General features: G+C 39.9%; 1 protein-coding gene across 5 annotated transcripts in view; it reads left to right on the top strand.

Annotated features, from left to right (window-relative positions):
• LOC134213018 (myosin-9-like) overlaps positions 1 to 25,718 on the top strand; it is a 77,055-nt gene that overhangs the window by 20,884 nt on the left and 30,453 nt on the right. For all 5 annotated transcript variants that reach the window (XM_062691471.1, XM_062691466.1, XM_062691467.1 and 2 more), the window contains 3 exons: positions 4,578 to 4,817; positions 4,882 to 4,986; positions 5,299 to 5,361. In XM_062691471.1, the coding sequence (XP_062547455.1) occupies positions 4,578 to 4,817; positions 4,882 to 4,986; positions 5,299 to 5,361 (408 nt within the window). The remainder of the gene's footprint in view (positions 1 to 4,577; positions 4,818 to 4,881; positions 4,987 to 5,298; positions 5,362 to 25,718) is intronic.

Below are 25,718 nucleotides of genomic sequence, written 5' to 3'. Positions count from 1 at the left end.
TCTAGAGTGCGCTTTCTCTCCGGAGACGAGCCAGCCTCGGGCTGAAAGTCTCCCTAATTCGCGAAGTCGAAGCAAAATTCTTCACACAAACAATGGCAGTTCTTTATGGGTTTTTACAGTAGAGCAACAGAGAGGAGGAGATGGCGGCCATGTTTCACTCAAACTCTGACAGATAGCAATGGGATTTCCCATAGGAGGGAAGAGCAGAATTTGCTTCGACTTCGCGAATAAAGACACAAGAAAAGATCTAGAGTGCGGCGTCGCAATCAACGCAGAAAATGACATTTCGAATGTTAAACATAAAAAAAAACACCAGCAACGCAGGGTATGATCTGCTAGTTAGGTATACAAAATCATAAAAATAAGGTTTAAAAAAAGCTTTTCGGTAGGGGAGACTGGGTAGACTTGATCCCCTTTTCTGATTTCCGATGTATCACAGCCAAAAATAAATAAACATACGCGATTTTCACACAGACTCTCTAAGAAATATAGTATCTAACTTTACTGATGTATGACAGTCCTTAAATTATTGTTGTTATTGATACACAATCGATTTTTTGGAGTGCTGTCAAAAATCCACTTTTAAAATATTCGGGGGAAATTGATCCCTCTCCAAGAACTTGCTTTGATAAAATTAGAAAGGTGCCCTCAGATTTTAAAAATATTTTTTCTTCAAAATACGCAGAATTTTAGAATTGCTGTGCGTATGCATGAACGATTTTTGTTATTGAATTCAACAGCACATGCAATTTTAAAATTTGGGGAGACTTGATCCCCTTTTTATGATATCTACGCAATACATATTTTTTCCTGCCAAAACTTCATCAAATCTCCTGTCATAAGACGAGTTTATACAATCCCATTGAATTCCACCACTTAATTGTGACAGGTGAAAACATTCCACTAAAAAGCTCAAAATAATTTTCTTATTCATCAAATCTGTCAAATCTACAAAAAATTAGAAACCTGAATGCAGAATTATATTTTTTTGAATTTTTTCGCCAAATTTTTGTATGGGTGACTAATGGGGGATCAAGTGTCCCCATATTGAGGCAATAACTTCAAATCCAAATATCCTAAAACTTTGATGGAATGTTGACATTTTCATCAGTACAGATCATTAAGCATATTTATGGCTTTGTGCTGTGAAAAAACGAAAGCATTTGGTCATTGTTATGAAAAGTTGTTCAAATTTTGCGTGGCCAATAAAAAAATCTTTGGGAAGGTCAAAACATACAAACCGCCCTGCAGAATAAATAAGGTTGTCAATCCAAAAAATAACTCACCACATAAAGGTCATTTGTTTAGAGGATCTATACTAAAAAATACGCTAGAACAAAACTACTTTAGTTCTCGATAAATCAGGGGGTGATCAAGTCGCCCCGGGGATCAAGTCTACCCACCTTCCCTATATTTCAGCTTTTTGATACTTTACAGGCTTTTTTTACTTTCAGTCTTGTGAAACTTTCATCCTTTCGAGGTTTTAACCTTTTGAGTTCAGCATTATGAGCATTCAGCCTGAAACCCGAACTACATCATCCGACCATCGTCGCCTTGATTAACCGTATCAGTTTCTTCGGAAATCCGTTTTTGTGCAATAAATGCCTGTATCATATGAGGTAGTCGTACGATAACTGCAATGCTTTTTACTGCAATTCGATAGTTGCAACAGTACTACAGTTGCAGCTAAACTACAAAATAAACTACAAAATAGCTGCATTGCGCTACACATTTAGATGCACTTTTATTGCATCTGACGTCAACTGACAACCGTTTGACGTCTAGAATGCGTTGCAGTTATCGAACGGCATTCGTTAACTGAAAAGTAAACATGTTGCAGTTATCGAACGGATACTGTACGGCTTTGAAGTCGATGAATAGTGTGGGCACGTTGTATTCGCTGCATTTCTGCAATACAATATCCCCGCTTATCCGGACCTCACTAATCTGACGACTCGTTAATCCGGATCTCGCTAATTCGGAATCTTCAGAATTAAAAAGTATAAACACCCATTTAAACACATCATGCTGTCAGTTTTCAAATTTGTGCTGTGATTTTGTTTTGGTTCATTTGTATGAACACCTGGTCCATGGTAAAGCGTTCGCCCATAAATCCCGCCTGGTAATGCCCCACGAACTCTCTTGCATTTGGTGTTTGTCGGCATCATGATATACGATTGAAAAAATGGTAATGTGGCTTAGAAACCTTGCAGTTACTGTGGAAGTGCTGATTGAACACTTAGCTGAGTGTTTTTCAGCATGTTTCTCGCATAAAAATAGTGTTTCGGTCATAACTTTTAATCACATGGGACAGGATTGGAATGGAACCTGTTGCGAGTAATTCGGACCAGGCTTGTAAAATGTCATCTGCATGTCATTTGACTAATTTGTTCATAACTTTCTTTAGAAGCAAAATTTCTTCCATAATTTTGAATGTACTCATAACGCTTGAGTAGGGTTATATTTTTGTCCAAGGGTACATTGCTCTAAGTATAACATCAAAGAGTGAAAACTCTCCAAAATGTCACGTGTCATTTGACATAATGTCATTTGAATGACATTTTGCCTCCCACGCCCCAGATTACATATTTACAGCAAAGTCTCGTTAGACAAAGTTGTAGGCCCATTTAACCGCTATAAGTTCGTCATACAACATGAATTGATAGCTACCTTCTGAAAAAAGTTCTGGGAAAATTATACAAACGAATGCAAATGACATTTTACAACACTGATTCGGACTATGCTAAGTTTGCAAAAGTGTGTCTACAAAATTTGTACATAAACACACATACACATTAGATCTGTTTAAATTTCAAAAAGTTTTTTAATATCTAGGTGCCGGTCAACTAGTATTCACAATTTTTATGATAAGATAGACTTCTGGAGAAAATTTCAGCTCAATTTGTTGAACTTTAGGTGAGCTTCAAATCGATTTAGTGATTTCGGCACAATTTTCCCCATAAAAAAGCGTAACTCTGAGTGGGATGAACGAAATTCTTTACAACAACAACTAAATGAAAGCAATACCAATCCTCGAAAACTTTGTAGAACATTGTTTTATAATCGGAATATATCTGCTTCTATATGTTTCAACAAATTTCGTCCTTCGAGATTCTCAAAAATCAATATTTTTCATTGATAGCATGTTTTGCTTATGAGATTTACATCCAAATATTTTTCGGATTGAATTTGTCGGGAATTTGCAGCTACACATTTATTTTAGTATACCCCGGTATTAAATCTGTAAATATCGGTGCTTATTCGAACGGACGTAGGTGATTTTGTAAACAAAGATTGAAGCGTCGATTTATCCAGTCTGATGGCACTCCCACGCAAACCAACACCACCAACAGGTAGCCGAAGCTTTTCCCTACCTGTCTGTGGTGATGGTTTGCGTAGGAGGGCTATCAGATTGGACAAATCGACGCTTGAATCTTTGTTTACAAAATCACATACGTCCTTTTGAATAAGTACCCGAGGAATGTAGAAAATTTTAAGTTGGATTCACGTTTTAATTTGCTTAATTGATTGCCTTATTACAAACACCTGCACGCTAGCATGCATTTAAACTTTTTGAAATTTGAACAGATCTAATACACACACACATACAGACATCACCTCTGTTCGTCGAGTTGAGTCGGTTGGCTTATAAAACTATGGGTGTCTGAGCCCCTTATCAAAAAATCGTTTTTATAGTGAATAGCCTTTCGGTACAAATTTGTTGGGTCAAAATAGAAGATAATAAAGCTCCAAACGCAATTCAGCGGAACGGCGACGGAAATGGAAAAATTTGACAAAAAATATATGGGCTATCTGTCAACCCTGCCGTTTCCGTCGCCGGTCCGCTGTACTGCGTAGGGGCCTTAATGCTCATTTGGAATGCGTTAGAGCTCATAACTAGAATGCTCATCATGCACTGCCCATGCTATTTATAAATAGATTGAATAAACTGGACTAAACGCGTATGATGATTTGCCACCCACTCTGTAAAATTGGTGTGGTGTCATGGTTACGAAGATCGGCATGTCCCAGTCCCATCACGGCACATGCATCAGACAAAAAAGTGCGTGACTTGGAGATTTTGATTGAAAATTGATGCAATTATGGTTTAGAAAAGAACGAATTGGAATTATTTTGAATTTGTATAATGAAAGCTTTTCTCCATAGCTTTTTCATTCAATGTACTTTTATTTATTGCTACCTATGATGCTCCCTATGATGCACAAAAGAGTCATCAAGGTGAAAGATTTCGTTGTTTTTGTTTGTAGTACTCTAGATCTTACTCGTAACGCAACGTATAATCAAATCGTTCTCAGTTTTCCAACTGCATTACAAAAACAGGGAGCATCTTACATCGCGTGTTGCGTATCCCCAACATCTCTGATTCTCTTCTGATGAGTGCGCTGGCATGGCGGTAGCGAGTTCAGTTTCCGTGAGATGGTCGAACCATGCGCGTCGCGTAGCGTTTTCGCTGCTCAGCACGATACCAAAATACATTTCGGAAAACAGAGATAGAGCAACTACCTAATTATTAGTGTTTTCGCCCTGAAAGCAGTTCAACAATGGGAATTTTCCAGATAGGAAAGAATCTGTCAAACGATTCCATAAGTTCGCTGTCGGAGCTCGATGCCACTCCGTTGCACTTTTTAATCACCGATTTGAAGAAGGAGATCGAGTCCAAGGATAAGGTTCTGAGTGAAGATAAGCGTTACATTAGCCGGTTGGAGCAAGATGTGCGATCGCACCTGAAAGACTTGCATCGGCTAAAGCTGTGCCAGGAAACGATGGACAGCGATCGGATGAGTTATGAGAAAAGTGTAAGCCGACACAAAATGTAAGGAATGTTTAACGAATGACTTAGAATCTGTTCTTCATGCGTAGATAACCAATTTGCAACGGGCCTTGCACGATCACGATGAAACGATTTCGGCACTCAAACAGCACAATGTTGAACTCCAACACCATATGGAAGATTTGGAAGACACTGTGAGTATATTCGAGTGTAGGGCAAGTAGACTATAAATAACACGGTGGAGATTCATTCTCTAAGTTCGGACCGCATTTTCCATCTGTGTCTCACACTGAGAGAGAATCGAGAAGCTGTTGAATATCTATTCTGTTTATGTTTTAATTATCCAGTGAACCATTTCGTTGAGTGATTGCCAGACCTATTGGCGCACCAATAAAACAGTAGTGTGTTTTTTAAAATTTATCCTCCACTAATTTTCATTATTCTCGGGTCGACGACGCGGCCCTCATTTGACGCCGGTGGATCGATGGGTGATGTCGGTGCAACAGCTGCAGAAATACAAGGAGAGTATTCGGCGGTTAGGTGACGAAAAGGCAAGCTTAGAGGAAGAGGTAAGTGTATGTTTGTTTTTCTTGTTTTTTTTTTCTATTCTACTGGTGGCGCTGCATTTCCACTTCTAGCCGGCTCAGGGAGTGGGATAATTTTTACTTTATATGTGACACATTTGTGTGAAGAGTATGTCGAAGAGATGTTTGGATTTTTCGTTGCCGTTAGTGCCAGGCGTTATATATGCCAAATGTTTTTATTACAATATATTTTTAGGATGTAGTTCTCATGTATCTTCTTCTTCTTCTTCTTCAATGGCTCTACTTTCCAACAGGAACTTGGCATTCTTTTTGACTTTCTATTAATTGACAGCTTTTCTATGCCTGCCATTGTATGAGTATTGAGTATGTATCTTGTATGGCAAGTACAATGGATACACTATGCCTGGGGACTCGAGAATGTTTCCCATCCTAGATCAGACCGAGAATCAAACTCGCCATCTCCGGATTGGCATTCCTACGACTTTGCTTGCAAGGCTAACTGGAGATCCAGCGAAAGAATGCGAAATTTCCATACAGATCCTAATTTCAGTTTTTCACGATTTACTCAACTTTACTTGCATGAGTAAATATTATATATTGCATAAGTAAATATTATATATTAGCGGATACGAACAGAACCCATTTCATTTTTATATATGGTCATGTTGGAGAATCAAAATCTCGCGTAACATATGATTACGGCTTATATACCAAAACCATGATTTTCGATTTTCTTGGATAAACCAATGCCTTGTAAATGATTCTTCATGCTAGGTGAAACTCCGTTCTTGATATTTCTTAAGAAACACATTTATTGCTATTTTGAGTGAACGTCTCATGAACCATTTGCACCATAATGGTTTTTAAGTCCTTTGTTTGGCGCCCTTAACTACCATGCGGAGTGTTTTGCTTTGGTTTTTAGGCCGTTCACTTTATATTGTTTAATTAGAAAATCTGACTTCAAGTTATTTTAAAATTTATATTCTTGCTAGGTTTTCAATATATCGCATAGCAGAACTACTCTGGCTAACAAATCTAATCCAATCCGTTGATGTTACTAGCTTTGAGCAAACGGCTTAAAGTCAGATGTGTAGCCGGTAATGCGATTTTTGTTTTAGTTAGATGAAAATTTGTAGATTTCTAATGGTTTTCCGTATAGCATTGACATGTTTTTGGTAATGAAATGTAATGAGTTCTACTTTACTCAATGAATTAAATTAGTAATAGAAAAATTGAATCTCCTTTTCTCCGTTCACCATTGTTGGCTTTTCGGCTCAAATCATATGCTACTCGAAAGCTTTCTGAGGAAACTGAATAAATGCTAATAGAATACAAAGTTGAAAAGCAGATCAAATTCCAGTTGGAATGTAGAGTCATAGAAGAAGAAGATATTAATTTTTAACAATTAAGCGATCTCAAGCTATGCATACATTAGACTACGAGCAATTGTAGGTAACATTATGCGTTTACATTTTGGTGGACTTTTATAATACCATACAACACATTTCGAAGATCAGCTTCGGGAATATTTATTGAAACCACCCACCTCTGCTAACAATACCATCGCAGGCCACGTACACGTGCACGCTTAACTTGCTTTTTTTCTAATCATTACGATGGGACTTATATTCGATTACTTTTACAATGGAACAAATTTTAATTTTAAAACAAAGCACAACATCCTTTCATAACTCCTTTTCATGCGAAATTAATCAAAGAACCTACGATACTTTCATTTGGTGGCCTGAGATAGAAAAAAGCGATTTGCTCTCTGTCTAATGACGATCACGACCTTTTGCAGTACTGGTTGTATAATTTCACCAAAACTTTTCCCAGGAAGTAGACATCAATTCATGAGCCATTTGTGTGTGACCGTTTGGTTAATGTAGAAAAGCATTCAATCACATTGTGTGGGTTCGATTCCCACCTCTTTGGCAAAACTTTTCATGAGAAAAAGTGTTAGGCAGTGCCAATGCAATGGTGCATGCTGCTGGTCCGTTGTCGAGTGTGGTACTTCCTTCAGAAAACGAAATGCACACTGGAATATTTAACCATTTGTCTATGCTCTGGAGTCAATATAAACCCAGGCCACTTTGAAAGGCTGCCATTTTTTTTGTTTTCAACCGATTCTCCTAATTTTTGGTAGTTTGGTAAAACTCGCCGAGATCTGTCTGTTAGGTGCAAATGGCACCTCTTGGAAGAAATACTAATTACACTGAGCACCACTTTGCAGTCCTGGACATCCTGAACATTTTTGCCGAATACAACTTAGGTGTATGTACATACAAAGAATCTCAAGCTAGAGCAATATTTCACACATGCAAGAACATTGTAAGCACACTAGCGCCGCCCAATTGTAAAATTCCTAGTTTTTTTTTCGTCATAAGACAGTCCATTCTCACCAGATGAACTTTGCCAAAGACATATTTTTTACAAATATAAAATTTGTGCAATAGGAATATTTACAATGAGGAAATACCATATATCGGAATATCTTGAGTTAGTCTAAATTTATGATTTCATATATGCCACCACGTAGCGGACAAGTTCAAAACTAATCAATGCCTTATGTCACAGTACACGCCTGCTTGCATTCATTTCATTTATTTAGTTAACATCTAAACAGATAACACTGAATCAACAATTTGACGCCACAATACACGGTTCGAGGCCGCATCTCTCCATCCTCGGATACGCCCCACGCTCGCCAAGTCGTTCTGCACCTGGTCTGCCCATCTCGCTCGCTGCGCTCCACGCCGTCTCGTACCTGCCGGATCGGAAGCGAACACCATCTTTGCAGGGTTGCTGTCCAGCATTCTTGCAACATGTCCTGCCCATCGTACCCTTCCGGCTTTAGCTACCTTCTGGATACTGGGTTCGCCGTAGAGTTGGGCGAGCTCATGGTTCATTCTTCGCCGCCACACACCGTCTTCTTGCACACCGCCAAAGATGGTCCTGTCTCGAATACTCCGAGTGCTTGCAAGTCCTCCTCGAGCATTGTCCATGTTTCATGTCCGTAGAGGACTACCGGTCTTATTAACGTCTTGTACATGACACATTTGGTGCGGTGGCGAATCTTTTTCGACCGCAGTTTCTTCTGGAGCCCGTAGTAGGCCCGACTTCCACAGATGATGCGCCTTCGTATTTCACGACTAACGTTGTTGTCAGCCGTTAGCAAGGATCCGAGGTAGACGAATTCCTCGACCACCTCGAAGGTATCCCCGTCTATCGTAACACTGCTTCCCAGGCGGGCCCTGTCGCGCTCGGTTCCGCCCACAAGCATGTACTTTGTCTTTGACGCATTCACCACCAGTCCAACTTTTGTTGCTTCACGTTTCAGGCGGGTGTACAGTTCTGCCACCTTTGCAAATGTTCGGCCGACAATGTCCATGTCATCCGCGAAGCAAATAAATTGACTGGATCTGTTGAAAATCGTACCCCGGCTGTTACACCCGGCTCTCCGCATGACACCTTCTAGCGCAATGTTGAACAACAGGCACGAAAGTCCGTCACCTTGTCTTAGTCCCGTCGCGATTCGAACGTACTGGAGTGTTCGCCCGAAATCTTCTGCCACAGTTTTGCACACCATCCACCGTTGCTTTGATCAGTCTGGTAAGCTTACCAGGGAAGCTATTCTCGTCCATAATTTTCCATAGCTCTACGCGGTCTATACTGTCGTATGCCGCCTTGAAATCAACGAACAGATGGTGCGTTGGGACCTGGTATTCACGGCATTTTTGAAGGATTTGCCGTACAGTAAAGATCTGGTCCGTTGTCGAGCGGCCGTCAACGAAGCCGGCTTGATAACTTCCCACGAACTCGTTCACTAATGGTGACAGACGACGGAAGATGATCTGGGATATCACTTTGTAGGCGGCATTAAGGATGGTGATCGCTCGAAAGTTCTCACACTCCAGTTTGTCGCCTTTCTTGTAGATGGGGCATATAACCCCTTCCTTCCACTCCTCCGGTAGCTGTTCGGTTTCCCAGATTCTGACTATCAGTTTGTGCAGGCAAGTGGCCAGCTTTTCCGGGCCCATCTTGATGAGCTCAGCCCGATACCATCCTTACCAGCTGCTTTATTGGTCTTTAGCTGTTGAATGGCATCCTTAACTTCCTCAAGGTGGGGGCTGGTTGACTTCCATCGTCCGCTGAACTGACGTAGTCATCTCCTCCGCTGCCTTGACTTTCACTGCCTGTACTCTCAGCGCCATTCAGATGTTCCTCGTAGTGCTGCTTCCACCTTTCGATCACCACACGTTCGTCCGTCAAGATGCTCCCATCCTTATCCCGGCACATTTCGGCTCGCGGCACGAAGCCTTTGCGGAATGCGTTGAGCTTCTGATAGAACTTGCGTGTATCTTGAGAACGGCACAGCTGTTCCATCTCCTCGCACTCCGCTTCTTCCAGGCGGCGTTTCTTCTCCTGAAAAAGGCGGGTCTGTTGTCTCCGCTTCCGTCTATAACGTTCCACGTTCTGCTGGGTACCTTGCTGCAGCGCGACCGCCCGCGCTGCGTCCTTCTCCTCCAGAATCTGTCTGCACTCTTCGTCGAACCAATCGTTCCGTCGACTTCGACCCATATACCCGACGTTGTTCTCCGCTGCGTCGTTAATGGCTGCTTTGACTATATTCCAGCAGCCCTCAAGAGGGCCCCATCGATCTCACCCTCTTCCGGCAACGCTGCCTCGAGATGCTGCGCGTATGCAGTGGCGACTTCAGGTTGCTTCAGTCGCTCTAGGTCGTACCGCGGCGGTCGTCGGTACCGAACATTGTTGATGACGGATAGTTTTGGGCGCAGTTTAACCATCACCAGATAGTGGTCAGAGTCGATGTTAGCGCCACGATATGTCCTGACGTCGATAATGTCGGAGAAGTGCCGTCCATCAATCAGAACGTGGTCGATTTGTGATTCAGTCTGCAGTGGTGATCTCCAGGTGTACCGATACGGGAGGCTGTGTTGGAAGTAGGTGCTGCGAATGGCCATATTCTTGGAGGCGGCGAAATCAATTAGTCGTAGGCCGTTTTCGTTCGTCAGCCGGTGAGCGCTGAACTTTCCAATAGTCGGTCTAAACTCCTCCTCTTGGCCAACCTGAGCGTTCAAATCTCCTATGATGATTTTGACGTCGTGGCTTGGGCAGCTGTCGTACTCACGTTCCAGCTGCGCGTAGAATGCGTCCTTATCATCATCAGTGCTTCCGGAGTGTGGGCTATGGACGTTGATTATGCTGAAGTTGAAGAACCGGCCTTTGATCCTCAACTTGCACATTCTTTCATTGATCGGCCACCACCCGATCACGCGCCTTTGCATATCGCCCATCACTATGAAAGCTGTTCCCAGCTCGTGTGTGTTGCCGCAGCTCTGATAGATGGTATGATTACCTCTAAACGCTCGCACCATTGATCCCTTCCAACAAACCTCCTGCAGCGCTACGATGCCGAATCCACGGTCCTTGAGCACATCGGCGAGTATGCGTGTGCTCCCGATGAAGTTGAGAGATTTGCATAATCGCCTGCTTGCATAATCTTTTTAAACTTTCCGTCCCCAACGTCTGTTTTTAAGGGCTTTCAAAAATCTAAACTGCTGTAAAAATCGCATTTCTTGACCGATTCTTTCGCAACAAGTTGCATTCCATCCGGATGGATCCCAATTTTTGATTCATACCAGTTTCGAGGCTATCCACAGTACGGTTCCAGAATTATTCCAGATTCCGTTGGGGTCAGTTGTCCCCGGAATAAGTAGCCATTTACAAATTTAAGTCAAAACAGGTCGTGCAACACCTCAAACTTCATGATTCCACAAAGCAATGATGCAAATGATATTTTTGGGGTTCCTGGCCCACTCGGACTCAATCTGGCCACATCGGTCCCAATCCGGGGACCAACGGAATGGCCATTTTCTAAATTGATTCAAAATAGGTCGTGCGACACCTCAAACTTCATGATTTTTCAAAGCAATGATGGGTATGACATTTTTATGGTTCCTGGCCCACTCGGATCCATTCCGGCCACAATCCAGAGGACCTACGGAATGGCCATTTTCTAGATTGATTCAAAATAGGTCGTGCGACACCTCAAACTTCATGATTTTACAAAGCAATGATGAGAATGATATTTATAGGGTTCCTGGCCCACTCGGATCCATTCCGGCCCCAATCCGGAGGACCTACGGAATGGCCATTTTCTAAATTGATTGGAAATAGGCCGTGCGACACCTCAAACTTCATGATTTCACAAAGCAATGATAAGAATGATATTTTTAGGCTTCCGCGCCCACTCGAATCCATTCAGGCCACAATCCGGAGGACCTACGGAATGGCCATTTTCTAAATTGATTCAAAATAGGTCGTGCGACACCTCAAACTTCATGATTTTTCAAAGCAATGATGGGTATGATATTTTTATGGTTCCTGGCCCACTCGGATCCATTCCGGCCACAATCCGGAGGACCTACAGAATGGCCATTTTCTAAATTGATTCAAAATAGGTCGTGCGACAACTCAAACTTCATGATTTTCCAAAGCAATGATGGGAATGATATTTTTATGGTTCCTGGCCCACTCGGATCCATTCCGGCCACAATCCGGAGGACCTACGGAATGGCCATTTTCTAAATTGATTCAAAATAGGTCGTGCGACACCTCAAACTTCATGATTTTACAAAGCAATGATGGGAATGATATTTTTATGGTTCCTGGCACACTCGGATCCATTCCGGCCACAATCTCCGGATTGTAACCTCCGGGAGGTCCTCCGATGATGATGATGATTCAGCTCAGCTACATACCCCTAGAAAGGTTTCAGCTAGACGAGATTTGTGTATAAGATGAATTATCCAAGATTTTTTTCGATCATTCTTCTGGTAGTTTCACTGGCAGTTCCTCCGGGGGTTCATTTGGAAATTCTCCCGGGAGTTTTTTCAGAAATTCCTCCGGAAGTTATTTCAAGAATTCCTCCGGGAGTTCCACGGTGGAACTTCCACCAGTAGCTCTTCCAGGAAATCATTTAGTCCTTCTTCAGAAATTTAGCTGGAAATTCCTCCCAAAGTTCTTCCAATAGTTTCTCTGGGAGTCCCTCTAGGAATTCTGCTAGGAGTTCCTCCTGAAATTCCTCCGGGAGCTCTTACGGGAGCTCTTTCGGCAGTTACTGCGAGAACTCCTCCGGGAGATCCACCGCCAGTTTCTATGAGCATTCCTCCGCAGGTTTCTACGGCAGTTCCCCCGAGTGTTCCTCTAAGAAGGAACTCCTGGAGTAATTTCCGGAGGAGCTCCTGGAGGAGTTTCTGGAGGAATTTCCAGAGAAATTATCAGAGGATTTTTCGGAGGAACTTCCGGTGGAACTTCTGGAGGAATTTCCCAAAGAACTACAGGAAGAATTTCTAGAGTAACTAAGAGAACTCTTGGATGAACTCCCAAATGAACTTCCGTAAGAATTCCAGGAGGAACTCTTGGAAGAGTTCTCAAAAGATCTCCCAGAGAAATTCTCCGAGGAACTTCTGGAGGATTTTGTAGATAAATTCTAAAAAAAAAGCCTGATTGAATTCCCGGAGGAGCTACTGCTGGAACTCCCGGGTAAATTTTCAGAGGAATAGTCGTTGGAATACCCGGATTGAATTTCTAGAGGAACTTCCGAAATCCCATTTCCCGTGAAATTCTTGCCATATATCCTCCTGGATTTCCCTGTGAAGATCATGGAGGGATTCCCGGAGGAACTCTTGGAAAAACTCCTGGAGGAGGTCCCACAAGCACTTCCGGAAGAATTCTCACAAGGAAGTCCTGTACTAATTCTTGGAGTAGTTCATGAAGGAATTTCTGGATAAATATCTGAAGAAATTCCCGGAAAAATACCAGGAGAAATTATTGCAGAAATTTCCAGATGAAATGCTGAAGAAATTACCGGATGAATTCCCGGAGATTGTTCTGAAGAAAATCTTGGAAGAACTCTTGAAAGATATCTTGGAGGAACTCTCAAATTAATACCCGAATGAAATTCTGGAGTGATTTTCTAGTGAAGTCCATGATCCAGGACAATTCCGCGGAAAAATTTCGTGAGAAATTCCTGCAGGAATTCCTGGAGAAGTACCGGAAGCAATTCCCGGGAAAATACCTGGGAGAATTTCCGAGGAAATATATGGACGAATTCCTGGATAAATTTCTAAAGAAATTTTTAGATGATCTCATGAAGGATATTCTGAAGTAATAGCGGAAAGAATTCCAGAATGAAATCCTAGAGGATTTCACTATTAAATTTATGGAGGTATTACCGGAAAAACTCCAGAAAGTTATCCTGGAGGAATTAAAGCAAGAGTTCCTGGAGGAGTGGTACAATTTTCAATAAGTCCGTCCAGCTATTTGGCTTCGCCGACGACATAGATATTATTTCACGTAACTTTGAGAAGATGGATGAAGCCTACATCAGACTGAAGAGGGAAGCCAAGCGGATCGGACTAGTCATCAACACGTCGAACACGAAGTACATAATAGGAAGAGGTTCAAGAGAAGACAATGTGAGCCACCCACCGCGAGTTGACATCGGTGGTGACGAAATCGAGGTGGTAGAAGAATTTGTGTACTTGGGCTCACGGTGACTGACGAAAATGATACCAGCAGAGAAATTTGGAGACGCATAGTGGCTGGAAATCGTACATACTTTGGACTCCCCAAGACGCTCCGATCGAATAGAGTTCGCCGCCGTACCAAACTGACAATCTACCAAACGCTCATTAGACCGGTAGTCCTCTACGAACACGAGACCTGGACGGTGCTCGTGGAGGACCAACGCGCACTCGGAGTTTTCGAAAGGAAAGTGCTGCGTACCATCTATGGTGGGGTGCAGATGGCGGACGGTACGTGGAATGAACTACGAGTTGCATCAGCTGTTGGGAGAACCATCCATCGTTCACACCGCGGAAATCGGACGACCGCGGTGGGCCGGTTCTCGTGAAAATGGTTCTCGACAACGATCCGACGGGCACAAGAAGGCGAGGTGCGCAGCGGGCAAGGTGGATCGATCAGGTGGAAGATGACTTGCGGACCCTCCGCAGACTGCGTGGTTGGCGACGTGTAGCCATGGACCGAGCCGAATGGAGAAGACTCTTATATACCGCACAGGCCACTTCGGCCTTAGTCTGAATAAATAATAATAATAATTCTGGAGGAATGCCCGGGGAAGTACCTAGATGAATTTCCGAAGGAATTTCTTATAGATTTACAAGTGAAATTGTGGAGCGAAATCGGAGGATTTCCGTCATAAATTTCTGAAGAAACTTCTAGCGAAATTTTGGAAGGAAATTCCGTTTGTATTATTGAAGGAACTCCCGAATGTATATAAATGCAGGAGATTTTTCTGGAAGAATAGCAAAAGAAATGTCTAGAAGGAAAAATTGGAGAAGAAAATAAATCTTCAAGGAATTTCCTCATGAATTTCCTAAAAAACTAATTTAGTTAGGGGTTTCTAGATAAGGAGAAATTAAATTACATGAGAAAGATTTTCGAACGATTTTCAGAGTAACTTGTGGATTACTTTCCGGAGGAATTTAGAAGTTCCCAGGGGAGCTTCTAGAAGGAGAGAATTCTTGCGCCCGAAACTTTTCGAGTTGTTTTGCCCCAACCTGCCCACTCTGGCTAAGCCCTTGTATCATTCCCATCATTGCTTTGTAAAATTATGAAGTTTGAGGTGTCTCATGACCTATTTTGAATTAATTTAGAAAATGACCATCTCGTAGGTCCCCGGATTGCGACCGATGTGGCTAGATTGAATCCGAGTGGGCCAGGAACCCTAAAAATATCATTTCCATCATTGCTTGGAAAATCATGAAGTTTGAGGTGTCGCACGACCTATTTTGAATCAATTTTGAATATGGCCATTCCGTTGGTTTCCGGATTGTGACCGATGTGGCCGGATTGAATCCGAGTGGGCCAGGGGCCCCAAAAACATCATTCCCATCATTGCTTTGTAAAATCAAGAAGTTTGAGGTGTCGCACGACCTATTTTGAATCAATTTAGAAAATGGCCATTCCGTAGGTCCCCGGATTGGGACCGATGTAGCCGGATTGAATCCGAGTGGGCCAGGAACCATAAAAATATCATTCCCATCATTGCTTTGTAAAATGATGAAGTTTGAGGTGTCGCACGACCTATTTTGAATCAATTTAGAAAATGGCCATTCCGTAGGTCCTCCGGATTGTGGCCGGAATAGATCCGAGTGGGCCAGGAACCATAAAAATATCATTCTCATCATTGCTTTGAAAAATCATGAAGTTTGAGGTGTCGCACGACCTATTTTGAATAAATCTAGAAAATGGTCATTCCTTTGGTCCCCGGATTGGGACCGGTGGCCGGATTGAATCCGAGTGGGTCAGGAACCCTAAAAATATCATTCCCATCATTGCTTTGTAAAATCATGAAGTTTGAGGTGTCGCACGACCTATTTTGAATCAATTTAGAAAATGACCATTCCGTAGGGCCCCCGGATTGTGACCGATGTGGCCAGATTGAGTCCAAGTGGGCCAGGAACCCCAAAAATATCATTCGCATCATTGCTTTGTGGAATCATGAAGTTTGAGGTGTCGCACGACCTGTTTTGACTTAAAATTGTAAATGGCCACTTATTCTGGAGACAACTGACCCCAACGGAATCTGGAATAATTCTGAAACCGTACTGTGGATAACACCGAAACAAGTTTAAATAAAAATTGGGATCCATCCGGATGGAATGCAACTTGTTGCGATATAATCGGTCAAGAAATGTGATTTTTACAGCAGTTTAGATTTTTGAAAGTCCTTAAAAACAGACGTCGGGGACGGAAAGGTTAAAAGCTGTAGCTCAAAATGGGTAGGATTTTTAGATAAAAGCAAAATAAGCATATAAAAATCACTGTTTTTGTACCCTTTTTCACGGAAACCCCTCCCCGCGAGATACCCGCCCACAGATGGTTAAAAACACGTGTAGTGTCTTCAAAAAATAAGCGCGCTCCTTATTTAGTTGCGACATCTCCAAGGGTACACGAGCAACACACATGTTGTAAATCAGTCTACTATACTCATATAAGACTAAATTTGGTCATATATGAGTTATATCAACCAAATCAACGTGAATTGTGCTGCTTGGGTAAGGTGAGATGTTCTAATTTTTTGCTTGAATTCGTTTTCATTCAGAGATCTGAATTCTGAATTTCATCCTCACACACTGCTCAGATTAGTTGGGGTCACCAGAGGCGCATCCACGTTCCGAGTCATGGGTAGGACAAATTGGAAATGTCGATATGGGTCGATTTCTGGTATAAGCATTAACTTAAATTGATTTGAACAAATTCGTAGGTATTACAAGCCTAGACTTTTGTATGATAGTAGCCTCACTTCTATCCCTTTCCACAGAGAACTGCATCCGTTACCACAGAGGTGCAGAGAACTCTACGACCTCTCCTAGGTGCCACGGGAGGTTTTGGACCTGTTAGTGTGAAAGGTTTAACAGTAGGAATCGTTTCGGTATAACGTGAAACACAGAAAGAATTAAGACAAACAGATTAAGGAAGACCTCCTGCTTAAAGGCAGTAGGACAAATATTGTTTTTGCAAGATTGTGTAAGGATTGCTTAGAAGCATGACATACATTATTGAATTCATACGATTATCGAAGGTAGAGGTCATGGATCACAGAAATTTGTATAAATATTCAATGGGTTCAATCAATTTATTTGATTTTTTTTATTAACATTCAGAAATGGCTATGGATCTACCGATTGAAAGCAAACATCCAAGAAATCGAATGATTGTCTAAGAATCTTTATGGGAGCCAGGGATTGAATCCTAAAGAGAAAGAACAAATCTCTCACTTATCATCTCTGTATACATACACGATATGTAGCATACCGCGAGCGATTTTTTTCGCAAGCTGTCACTGATTCGGGATGCTATACCCCATGATAAATTTCTTTTAGAAAGCTTCAAATCCGGGGAGCACTAGCTCTGATGATGCATTTCAACTTGTTCTACACAGCTGTGCAATAAACAACACGAAAGGAGCGAAAACAAAGCGAGAATCACCATTTTTCTGTGGGGGCTGCGTATCCGATTCTGTTTTTTCGCACTTGTGTACAAGTTTGATAAATTTGTTATCATGCCTTGTTATGATTCGGATTTTCGGGATTCGAGTTTTTGCCTTTCTTTTATCGTTGTTCGTTATCTATTGAGAGCGATTTCTGCAAACCCTGATGGGAACTCAAAGTTCATAACGGAGCAGCACTTTTTTTTCGTGGGATTCTAATAATCCATTTGAACGAACTTTATTTATCATTACTTTCAAAATTTGTTGATTTAAACAACTATTCTTTTACCCCTGGAAAACTTTTAGACCAAAGATATTTTTGATCATTTAGTAAGCAACCAAAAGCTTTTTTTTTTAAACTAATTTTATTAGCTAATTATCTAATACATCCATTCATCTCTTAGACTAGGTGTTCTTAACACTATCATCCTTATTTGCTATGTCATATTTTTAGTAATTATTAATACATTTCAATTGCCTCTGGCAGTTAGATTTTTTTCCTCTGGTTGAATTGAACCATGTAGGAATTACAATGTTTTAAACTTAAACTAATCTTAACCTATTTTATACTAAGGGTACAGGAGTTAATCGTTGCAATAGAAGATTGCAACGATTTTTATCTAAAATTGAAATTATTTTGTTGGACATTTGTTGCAATGTCTCAATATTAGAAATTCTATGAAGTTCATTGGTACTATACCACGGAGGCAACTTCAGAATCATTTTCAGAATTTTATTTTGAATCATCTGAAGTGCCTTCTTTCTGGTATTGCAGCAACTAGTCCATATTGGCACAGCATACAACATGGCAGGTCTAAAATTTGTTTGTAAATCAAAAGTTTGTTCTTAAGACAAAATTTTGATTTTCGGTTTGTAAGTGATAGACACTTAATATATTTGTTACAATTGACTTGAATGCTTGTTTTTTGAAAGATAATTTGTGATCTAGCAGAAATCCTAAATACTTAGCTTCGCTAGACCAATTAAATGGAACCCCATTCATAGTGACAATATGTATGCTACAAGGTTTCAAATAAGAAGCTCTCGGCTTATGTGGGAAAACTATAAACTGAGTCTTGAAAGCATTCGGAGAAATTTACTATTTTTTCAAATAAGTGGAGAAAATATCCAAACTTTTTTGCAATCTACTACAATGACACGAAGGCTACGCCCTTTGGCTGAGAGATCTGTGTCATCTGCAAACAAAGATTTTTGACACCCTGGTGGTAAATCAGGTAAGTCAGAAGTAAAATGTTATACAAAATGGGCCCCAGTATGCTGCCTTGGGGACTCAGCCCTTACAGGTAATCTATCAGATTTAGAATTCTGATAGTTTACCTGCAGTGAGCGATCTGATAAATAATTTTGAATCAGTTTAATAATGTACAGAGGAAAATTAAAATTCATCAATTTTACAATCAAACCTTCATGCCAAACACTGTCAAATGCTTTCTCTATATCAAGAAGAGCAACTCCAGTCGAATATCCTTCAGATTTGTTGAGCCGAATTAAGTTCGTAACTCTTAATAACTGATGAGTGGTTGAATGCCCATGGCGAAAACCAAATTGCTCATCAGCAAAAAATAGAATTGTCATTAATATGAACCATCATTCTATTTAAAATAATCTTTTCAAACAGTTTGCTTATTGAAGAAAGCAAACTGATTGAATTGGGCGATAACTAGAAGCCTCAGCTAAATTTTTGTTCGGCTTCAAAATTGGAACAACTTTGGCGTTTTTCCATTTATCTGGGAAGTATGCCAATTGAAAACATTTGTTAAATAAATTAACCAAAAAAGATAAAGAGCTCTCAGGAAGTTTTTTGATAACTATGTAGAAAATACCATCATCAACTGGTGCTTTCATATTTTTAAATTTTCTAGTAATAGTTCTCACTTCATCCAAATTTTTAGTTATTATTAATACATTTCAATTGCCTCTGGTAGTTAGAATTTTTCCTGTGGTTGAATAGAACCATGTAGGAATTACAATGTTTTCAACTTAAACTAATCTTAACCTATTTTATACTAAGGGTACAAGGAGTTAATCGTTGCAATAGAAGATTGCAACGATTTTTGTCTAAAATTGGAAATTATTTTTGTTGGACATTTGTTGCAATGTCTCAATATTAGAAATTCTATGAAGTTCATTGGTACTATACCACGGAGGCAACTTCAGAATCATTTTCAGAATTTTATTTTGAATCATCTGAAGTGCCTTCTTTCTGGTATTGCAGCAACTAGTCCATATTGGCACAGCATACAACATGGCAGGTCTAAAATTTGTTTGTAAATCAAAAGTTTGTTTTTAAGACAAAGTTTTGATTTTCTGTTTATAAGTGGATATGGACACTTAATATATTTAGTACATTTGGCTTGAATGCCTTTTAAAATTTAATTTTTGATTTAGCAGTCCTAAATATTTGACTTTGCTAGACCAATTAATTGGAACCCCATTCATAGTGACAATATGTCTGCTAGAAGGTTTCAAATAAGAAGCTCTCGGCTTATGTGGGAAAATTATAAGCTGAGTTTTGTAAGCATTCGGGGAAATTTTCCATTTTTGCAAGTAAGTGGAGAAAATATCCAAACTTTTTTGCAATCTACTACAAATGACACGAAGGCTACGCCCTTTGGCTGAGAGATCTGTGTCATCTGCAAACAAAGATTTTTGACACCCTGGTGGTAAATCAGGTAAGTCAGAAGTAAAAATGTTATACAAAATGGGCCCCAGTATGCTGCCTTGGGGGACTCCAGCCCTTACAGGTAATCTATCAGATTTAGAATTCTGATAGTTTACCTGCAGTGAGCGATCTGATAAATAATTTTGAATCAGTTTAATAATGTACAGAGGAAAATTAAAATTCATCAATTTTACAATCAAACCTTCATGCCAAACACTGTCAAATGCTTTCTCTATATCAAGAAGAGCAACTCCAGTCGAATATCCTTCAGATTTGTTGAGCCGAATTAAGTTCGTAACTCTTAATAACTGATGAGTGGTTGAATGCCCATGGCGAAAACCAAATTGCTCATCAGCAAAAATAGAATTGTCATTAATATGAACCATCATTCTATTTAAAATAATCTTTTCAAGCAGTTTGCTTATTGAAGAAAGCAAACTGATTAATAACTAGAAGCCTCAGCTGGATTTTTGTTCGGCTTCAAAATTGGAACAACTTTGGCGTTTTTCCATTTATCTGGGAAGTATGCCAATTGAAAACATTTGTTAAATAAATTAGCCAAAAAGGATAAAGAGCTCTCAGGAAGTTTTTTTTGATAAGTATGTAGAAAATACCGTCATCACCTGGGGCTTTCATATTTTTAAATTTTCTAGTTATAGACCTCACTTCATCCAAATTTTTAGTTATTATTAATACATTTCCATTGCCTATGGTAGTTAGAATTTTTACTCTGGTTGAATTGAACCATGTAGGAATTACAATGTTTTCAACTTAAACTAATCTTAACCTATTTTGTACTAAGGGTACAAGGAGTTAATCGTTGCAATAGAAGATTGCAACGATTTTTGTCTAAAATTGGAAATTATTTTGTTGGACATTTGTTGCAATGTCTCAATATTAGAAATTCTATGAAGTTCATTGGTACTATACCACGGAGGCAACTTCAGAATCATTTTCAGAATTTTATTTTGAATCATCTGAAGTGCCTTCTTTCTGGTATTGCAGCAACTAGTCCATATTGGCACAGCATACAACATGGCAGGTCTAAAATTTGTTTGTAAATCAAAAGTTTGTTCTTAAGACAAAGTTTTGATTTTCTGTTTATAAGTGGATATAGACACTTAATATATTTGTTACATTTGGCTTGAAGGCCTTCAATGTGATTTTTAAAAGTAAATTTTTGATCTAGCAGAAGTCCTAAATATTTAGCTTCGCTAGACCAATTAATTGGAACCCCATTCATAGTGACAATATGTCTGCTAGAAGGTTTCAAATAAGAAGCTCTCGGCTTATGTGGGAAAATTATAAGCTGAGTTTTGTAAGCATTCGGGGAAATTTTCCATTTTTGCAAGTAAGTGGAGAAAATATCCAAACTTTTTTGCAATCTACTACAAATGACACGAAGGCTACGCCCTTTGGCTGAGAGACCTGTGTCATCTGCAAACAAAGATTTTGGACACCCTGGTGGTAAATCAGGTAAGTCAGAAGTAAAAATGTTATACAAAATGGGCCCCAGTATGCTGCCTTGGGGGACACCAGCCCTTACAGGTAATCTATCAGATTTAGAATTCTGATAGTTTACCTGCAGTGAGCGATCTGATAAATAATTTTGAATCAGTTTAATAATGTACAGAGGAAAATTAAAATTCATCAATTTTACAATCAAACCTTCATGCCAAACACTGTCAAATGCTTTCTCTATATCAAGAAGAGCAACTCCAGTCGAATATCCTTCAGATTTGTTGAGCCGAATTAAGTTCGTAACTCTTAATAACTGATGAGTCGTTGAATGCCCATGGCGAAAACCAAATTGCTCATCAGCAAAATACAATTGTCATTAATATGAACCATCATTCTATTTAAAATAATCTTTTCAAGCAGTTTGCTTATTGAAGAAAGCAAACTGATTGGGCGATAACTAGAAGCCTCAGCTGGATTTTTGTTCGGCTTCAAAATTGGAACAACTTTGGCGTTTTTCCATTTATCTGGGAAGTATGCCAATTGAAAACATTTGTTAAATAAATTAACCAAAAGATAAAGAGCTTTCAGGAAGTTTTTGATAAGTATGTAGAAAATACCATCATCACCCGGGGCTTTCATATTTTTAAATTTTCTAGTAATAGATCTCACTTCATCCAAATTAGTTCCCAACGAAGGGTCGAAAACATTCTCTTGATTGAGAATGTCTTCGAAGCTTCGTGTAACCTGACCCTCAATTGGACTAGTGAGACCTATACTAAAATTATGGGCACTCTCGAACTGCTGAGCAAGTTTTTGAGCCTTTTCGCCATTTGTTAATAAAATTTTATTTCCCTCTTTAAGCGCTGGAATAGGCTTTTGAGGTTTTTTAAGAATTTTCGTTAATTTCCAAAAGGGTTTCGAACTGGGATCCAACTTCGAGACATTATTCTTAAAGTTGGTATTTCTCAGAATAGCGAAACGTTTTTTAATTTCATTTTGCAAATCTCGCCAAATAACTTTCAACGCGGGATCGCGAGTTCTTTGGTATTGCCTTCGCCTCACATTTTTAAGACGGATCAGTAGCTGAAGATCGTCGTCAATAATAATGGAGTTGAATTTAATTTCACATTTAGGAATTGCAATGCCTCTGGCTTCGACAATTAAATTTGTCAAAGATACGAGAGCATTATCAATATCACTTTTGGTATCGAGAGGAATATCAACATCAAAATTCCTATCGATATACGTTTTATATAAATTCCAATCAGCCCTATGATAATTGAAAGTAGAGCTGATTGGATTATAAATAGCTTCTTGGGAGATTTCAAATGTCACAGGAAGGTGATCAGAGTCAAAGTCAGCATGAGTTACCAATTGGCCACACAGCTGACTTGAATCCGTTAAAACCAAATCAATTGTCGAAGGATTTCGAGTGGATGAAAAACAAGTTGGGCCATTGGGATATTGAATAGTATAATATCGCGCAGAACAATCTTCAAATAAAATGTTTCCGTTGGAATTGCTTTGAGCATTATTCCATGAACGTTGTTTGGCATTGAAGTCACCAATTACGAAGAATTTTGATTTGTTGCGAGTCAGAATTTGAAGATCAGCTTTCAACAAATTCTTTTGCTGCCCATTGCATTGAAAAGGCAAATAGGCTGCAATGAAGGAAAATTGACCAAAATTTGTTTCAACAGAAACTCCCAAGGTTTCAAAAACTTTGGTTTCAAACGAAGAAAATAATTTATGTTTGATACGTCTATTAATGACAATGGCGACCCCACCACAGGCGCTGTCAAGACGATCATTTCTGTAGATAAAATAGTTTGGATCTCTTTTAATGGAGAGTCCGGGCTTTAAATAAGTTTCTGTTATAATGGCAATATGCACATTATGAACTGTTAGGAAGTTGAATAATTCATCTTCCTTACCCTTTAGAGAGCGGACATTCCAATTTAGAACTTTCACACAATTATTTAGATCCATTAAAACGGAGTCCGATAACAATTTTGTGTGTGTACTTTATACCAACCTGAACAGCTTCTGGTATGGTATTTGCTTTGAACATTGCATCAATCATGTGATGCAATTGTTCAGTTGAAAATCAAAGTCGGAAGCAGTCATGCTACCTGAATCGGCAACATGACCATTATTGTCCGTTGGGACATGGGTATAATCCTCATTTTGAGAAGAGAAATTTTGTCTACCAGCAGCGATGTTTGCATACGTAGGTACATTGGAAAAATTGGAATTTACTGAAGTGCTTGCTACCCGTTGACGAGCGGCAAAATTTGTTTGTGAATTGTGGTGGGTATGAATTGCTCGACCGGTAACTGGTTTCGAAATTTGAGCGTTTGAAAAATTTCTACCCGTCGAATCAGGGATCCGATTGGAATTTCCCGTCATCAATTTTGCACGGGAATTCAAAACTTTTTTGCGTGAAGGGCATTCCCAGAAATTGGATTTATGATTGCCCCCACAATTTGCACATTTAAATTTATTGGAATCTTCTCTCACAGGACATGCGTCCTTGGCGTGGTTCCACCACAAATCATGCATTTAGCATCCATGTGACAATGTTTGGTTCCATGTCCCCACTTTTGGCACTTACGGCACTGGGTGGGGTTTTGGAAATTTCCCCCAGGCCTGCGGAAATGTTCCCATGTAACACGGACATGGGACATAATACAGGCCTTTTCCAAACTTTTCATATTATTTAGTTCACTTTTGTTAAAATGAACTAAATAAAATTCTTGAGAAATGCCCCTTTGGGAAGTACCAGAGTGGAATTTCTTTTTCATCTTAATTACTTGGACTGGTGAAAATCCAAGTAATTGAGAAATTTCAATTTTAATCTCATCCAGTGATTTATCATCGCTCAGTTTTGTCGTCGTATGTGAAGAATTTATGGCGCTTCTCAGTTAAATACTGAAGAAGACGTTTGCGATCGTCAAAGGATCCCGGCAAAACGCGGCAGTCAGCAATCTGAAATGAAACCTTGATCCCCTGAAGGTTACTCAAAATCTCATTCCGGAAGCCAGAAAACTCGGCAACAGATACCACAATTGGCGGAATCATTTGCTTTTTCGCATGAATCGAATCACCTGGGCTAGAGGTAGATTCGATTTGCTCAATTTCATCATTAATCAAATCGAACTGATTGCTCAGTTCGATTGGAGAAGAATTATTTCCGATATTAGAGTTAGAAGGAATATCTGAATTCTCCAGCTTCCTTCTATTTTTCCGCGCTTTGGCAGGACGGTCTTGAAACCTTGTTTCTTTGAAGGAAGTGGAGAATTCAGAGACTCTTCCTCTTGTTTTTATTAATGCTCATGGCTGAGCGTGGAGACGTGACCTTCTAAGAGGTTTTTTCCCAGAACGGTGTCCCTGAAGGATTACCACCGCTTGTCGGAATTTTACTTCCGCAAACGGGTCCAACGTAAAACGAAGGCACGGGTCCTTGCAAAGATCGTAACAGGGATCAGTGGGTACAAATAGCGCTAAGAAGCACCGTTGAAATTAAAATAGCTTCGGGTAGTATTAAAACTTCCTTCCGCAAAGAGAGAAAGAACCGCACAGCACGAAAGCACGATGCGGTCAGGAAGCAACCAAAAGCTCGTCATTGCATAATAAAATCCCCTTTGAAGTTTCTAAGAGTTCATATAAAGTTCCGGCAGCACTTTCTAGCTGATTAAGAGGCTAAATAAGTCTTGAAGCTACTTTTGGATCCCAAAAGTTCCAATGTGAACTTTAAGCAACTTGAAGTTCTAAAGAAATTCTAAAGGTGCTCTCTAGCAACTACAAAGTAGAATAAAGGTTTCCTAATAGCGTCATAAGAACTTCGAACATAAATGTTCCAAACAAGTTCACTGTGAACCTTCTAAGTGACTTCTATGTTTTTCTAAAATTCTAAAATTCTCATGCAAAACTTAATAAGAAAAATAGTTTATACATAGTCATTTTATCAAAGTTTATTCAAAAGTTTAGGCCAAAATGGATTTTTCATATTATATTTTTAACGCAATCATAAAAAATAAGGATGAAGTGGGATTCGAACACGCATACTTCGTATTACAGCCGCAATTGCTATCCACTACACTATCGAGGTGTTGTGATCTGTAGATGCAAAGACTATAATTTAAATTTCACCATGTTGGCATAGAAGATTATTTGCACTTAATCAGTAAGTGA

This window comes from Armigeres subalbatus, chromosome 2 (assembly GCF_024139115.2).
Source record: "Armigeres subalbatus isolate Guangzhou_Male chromosome 2, GZ_Asu_2, whole genome shotgun sequence".
Classification (NCBI taxonomy): domain Eukaryota; kingdom Metazoa; phylum Arthropoda; class Insecta; order Diptera; family Culicidae; genus Armigeres; species Armigeres subalbatus.
Note: the sequence above shows the minus strand (reverse complement) of the source record. Positions and strands in the feature narration are given on the sequence as shown.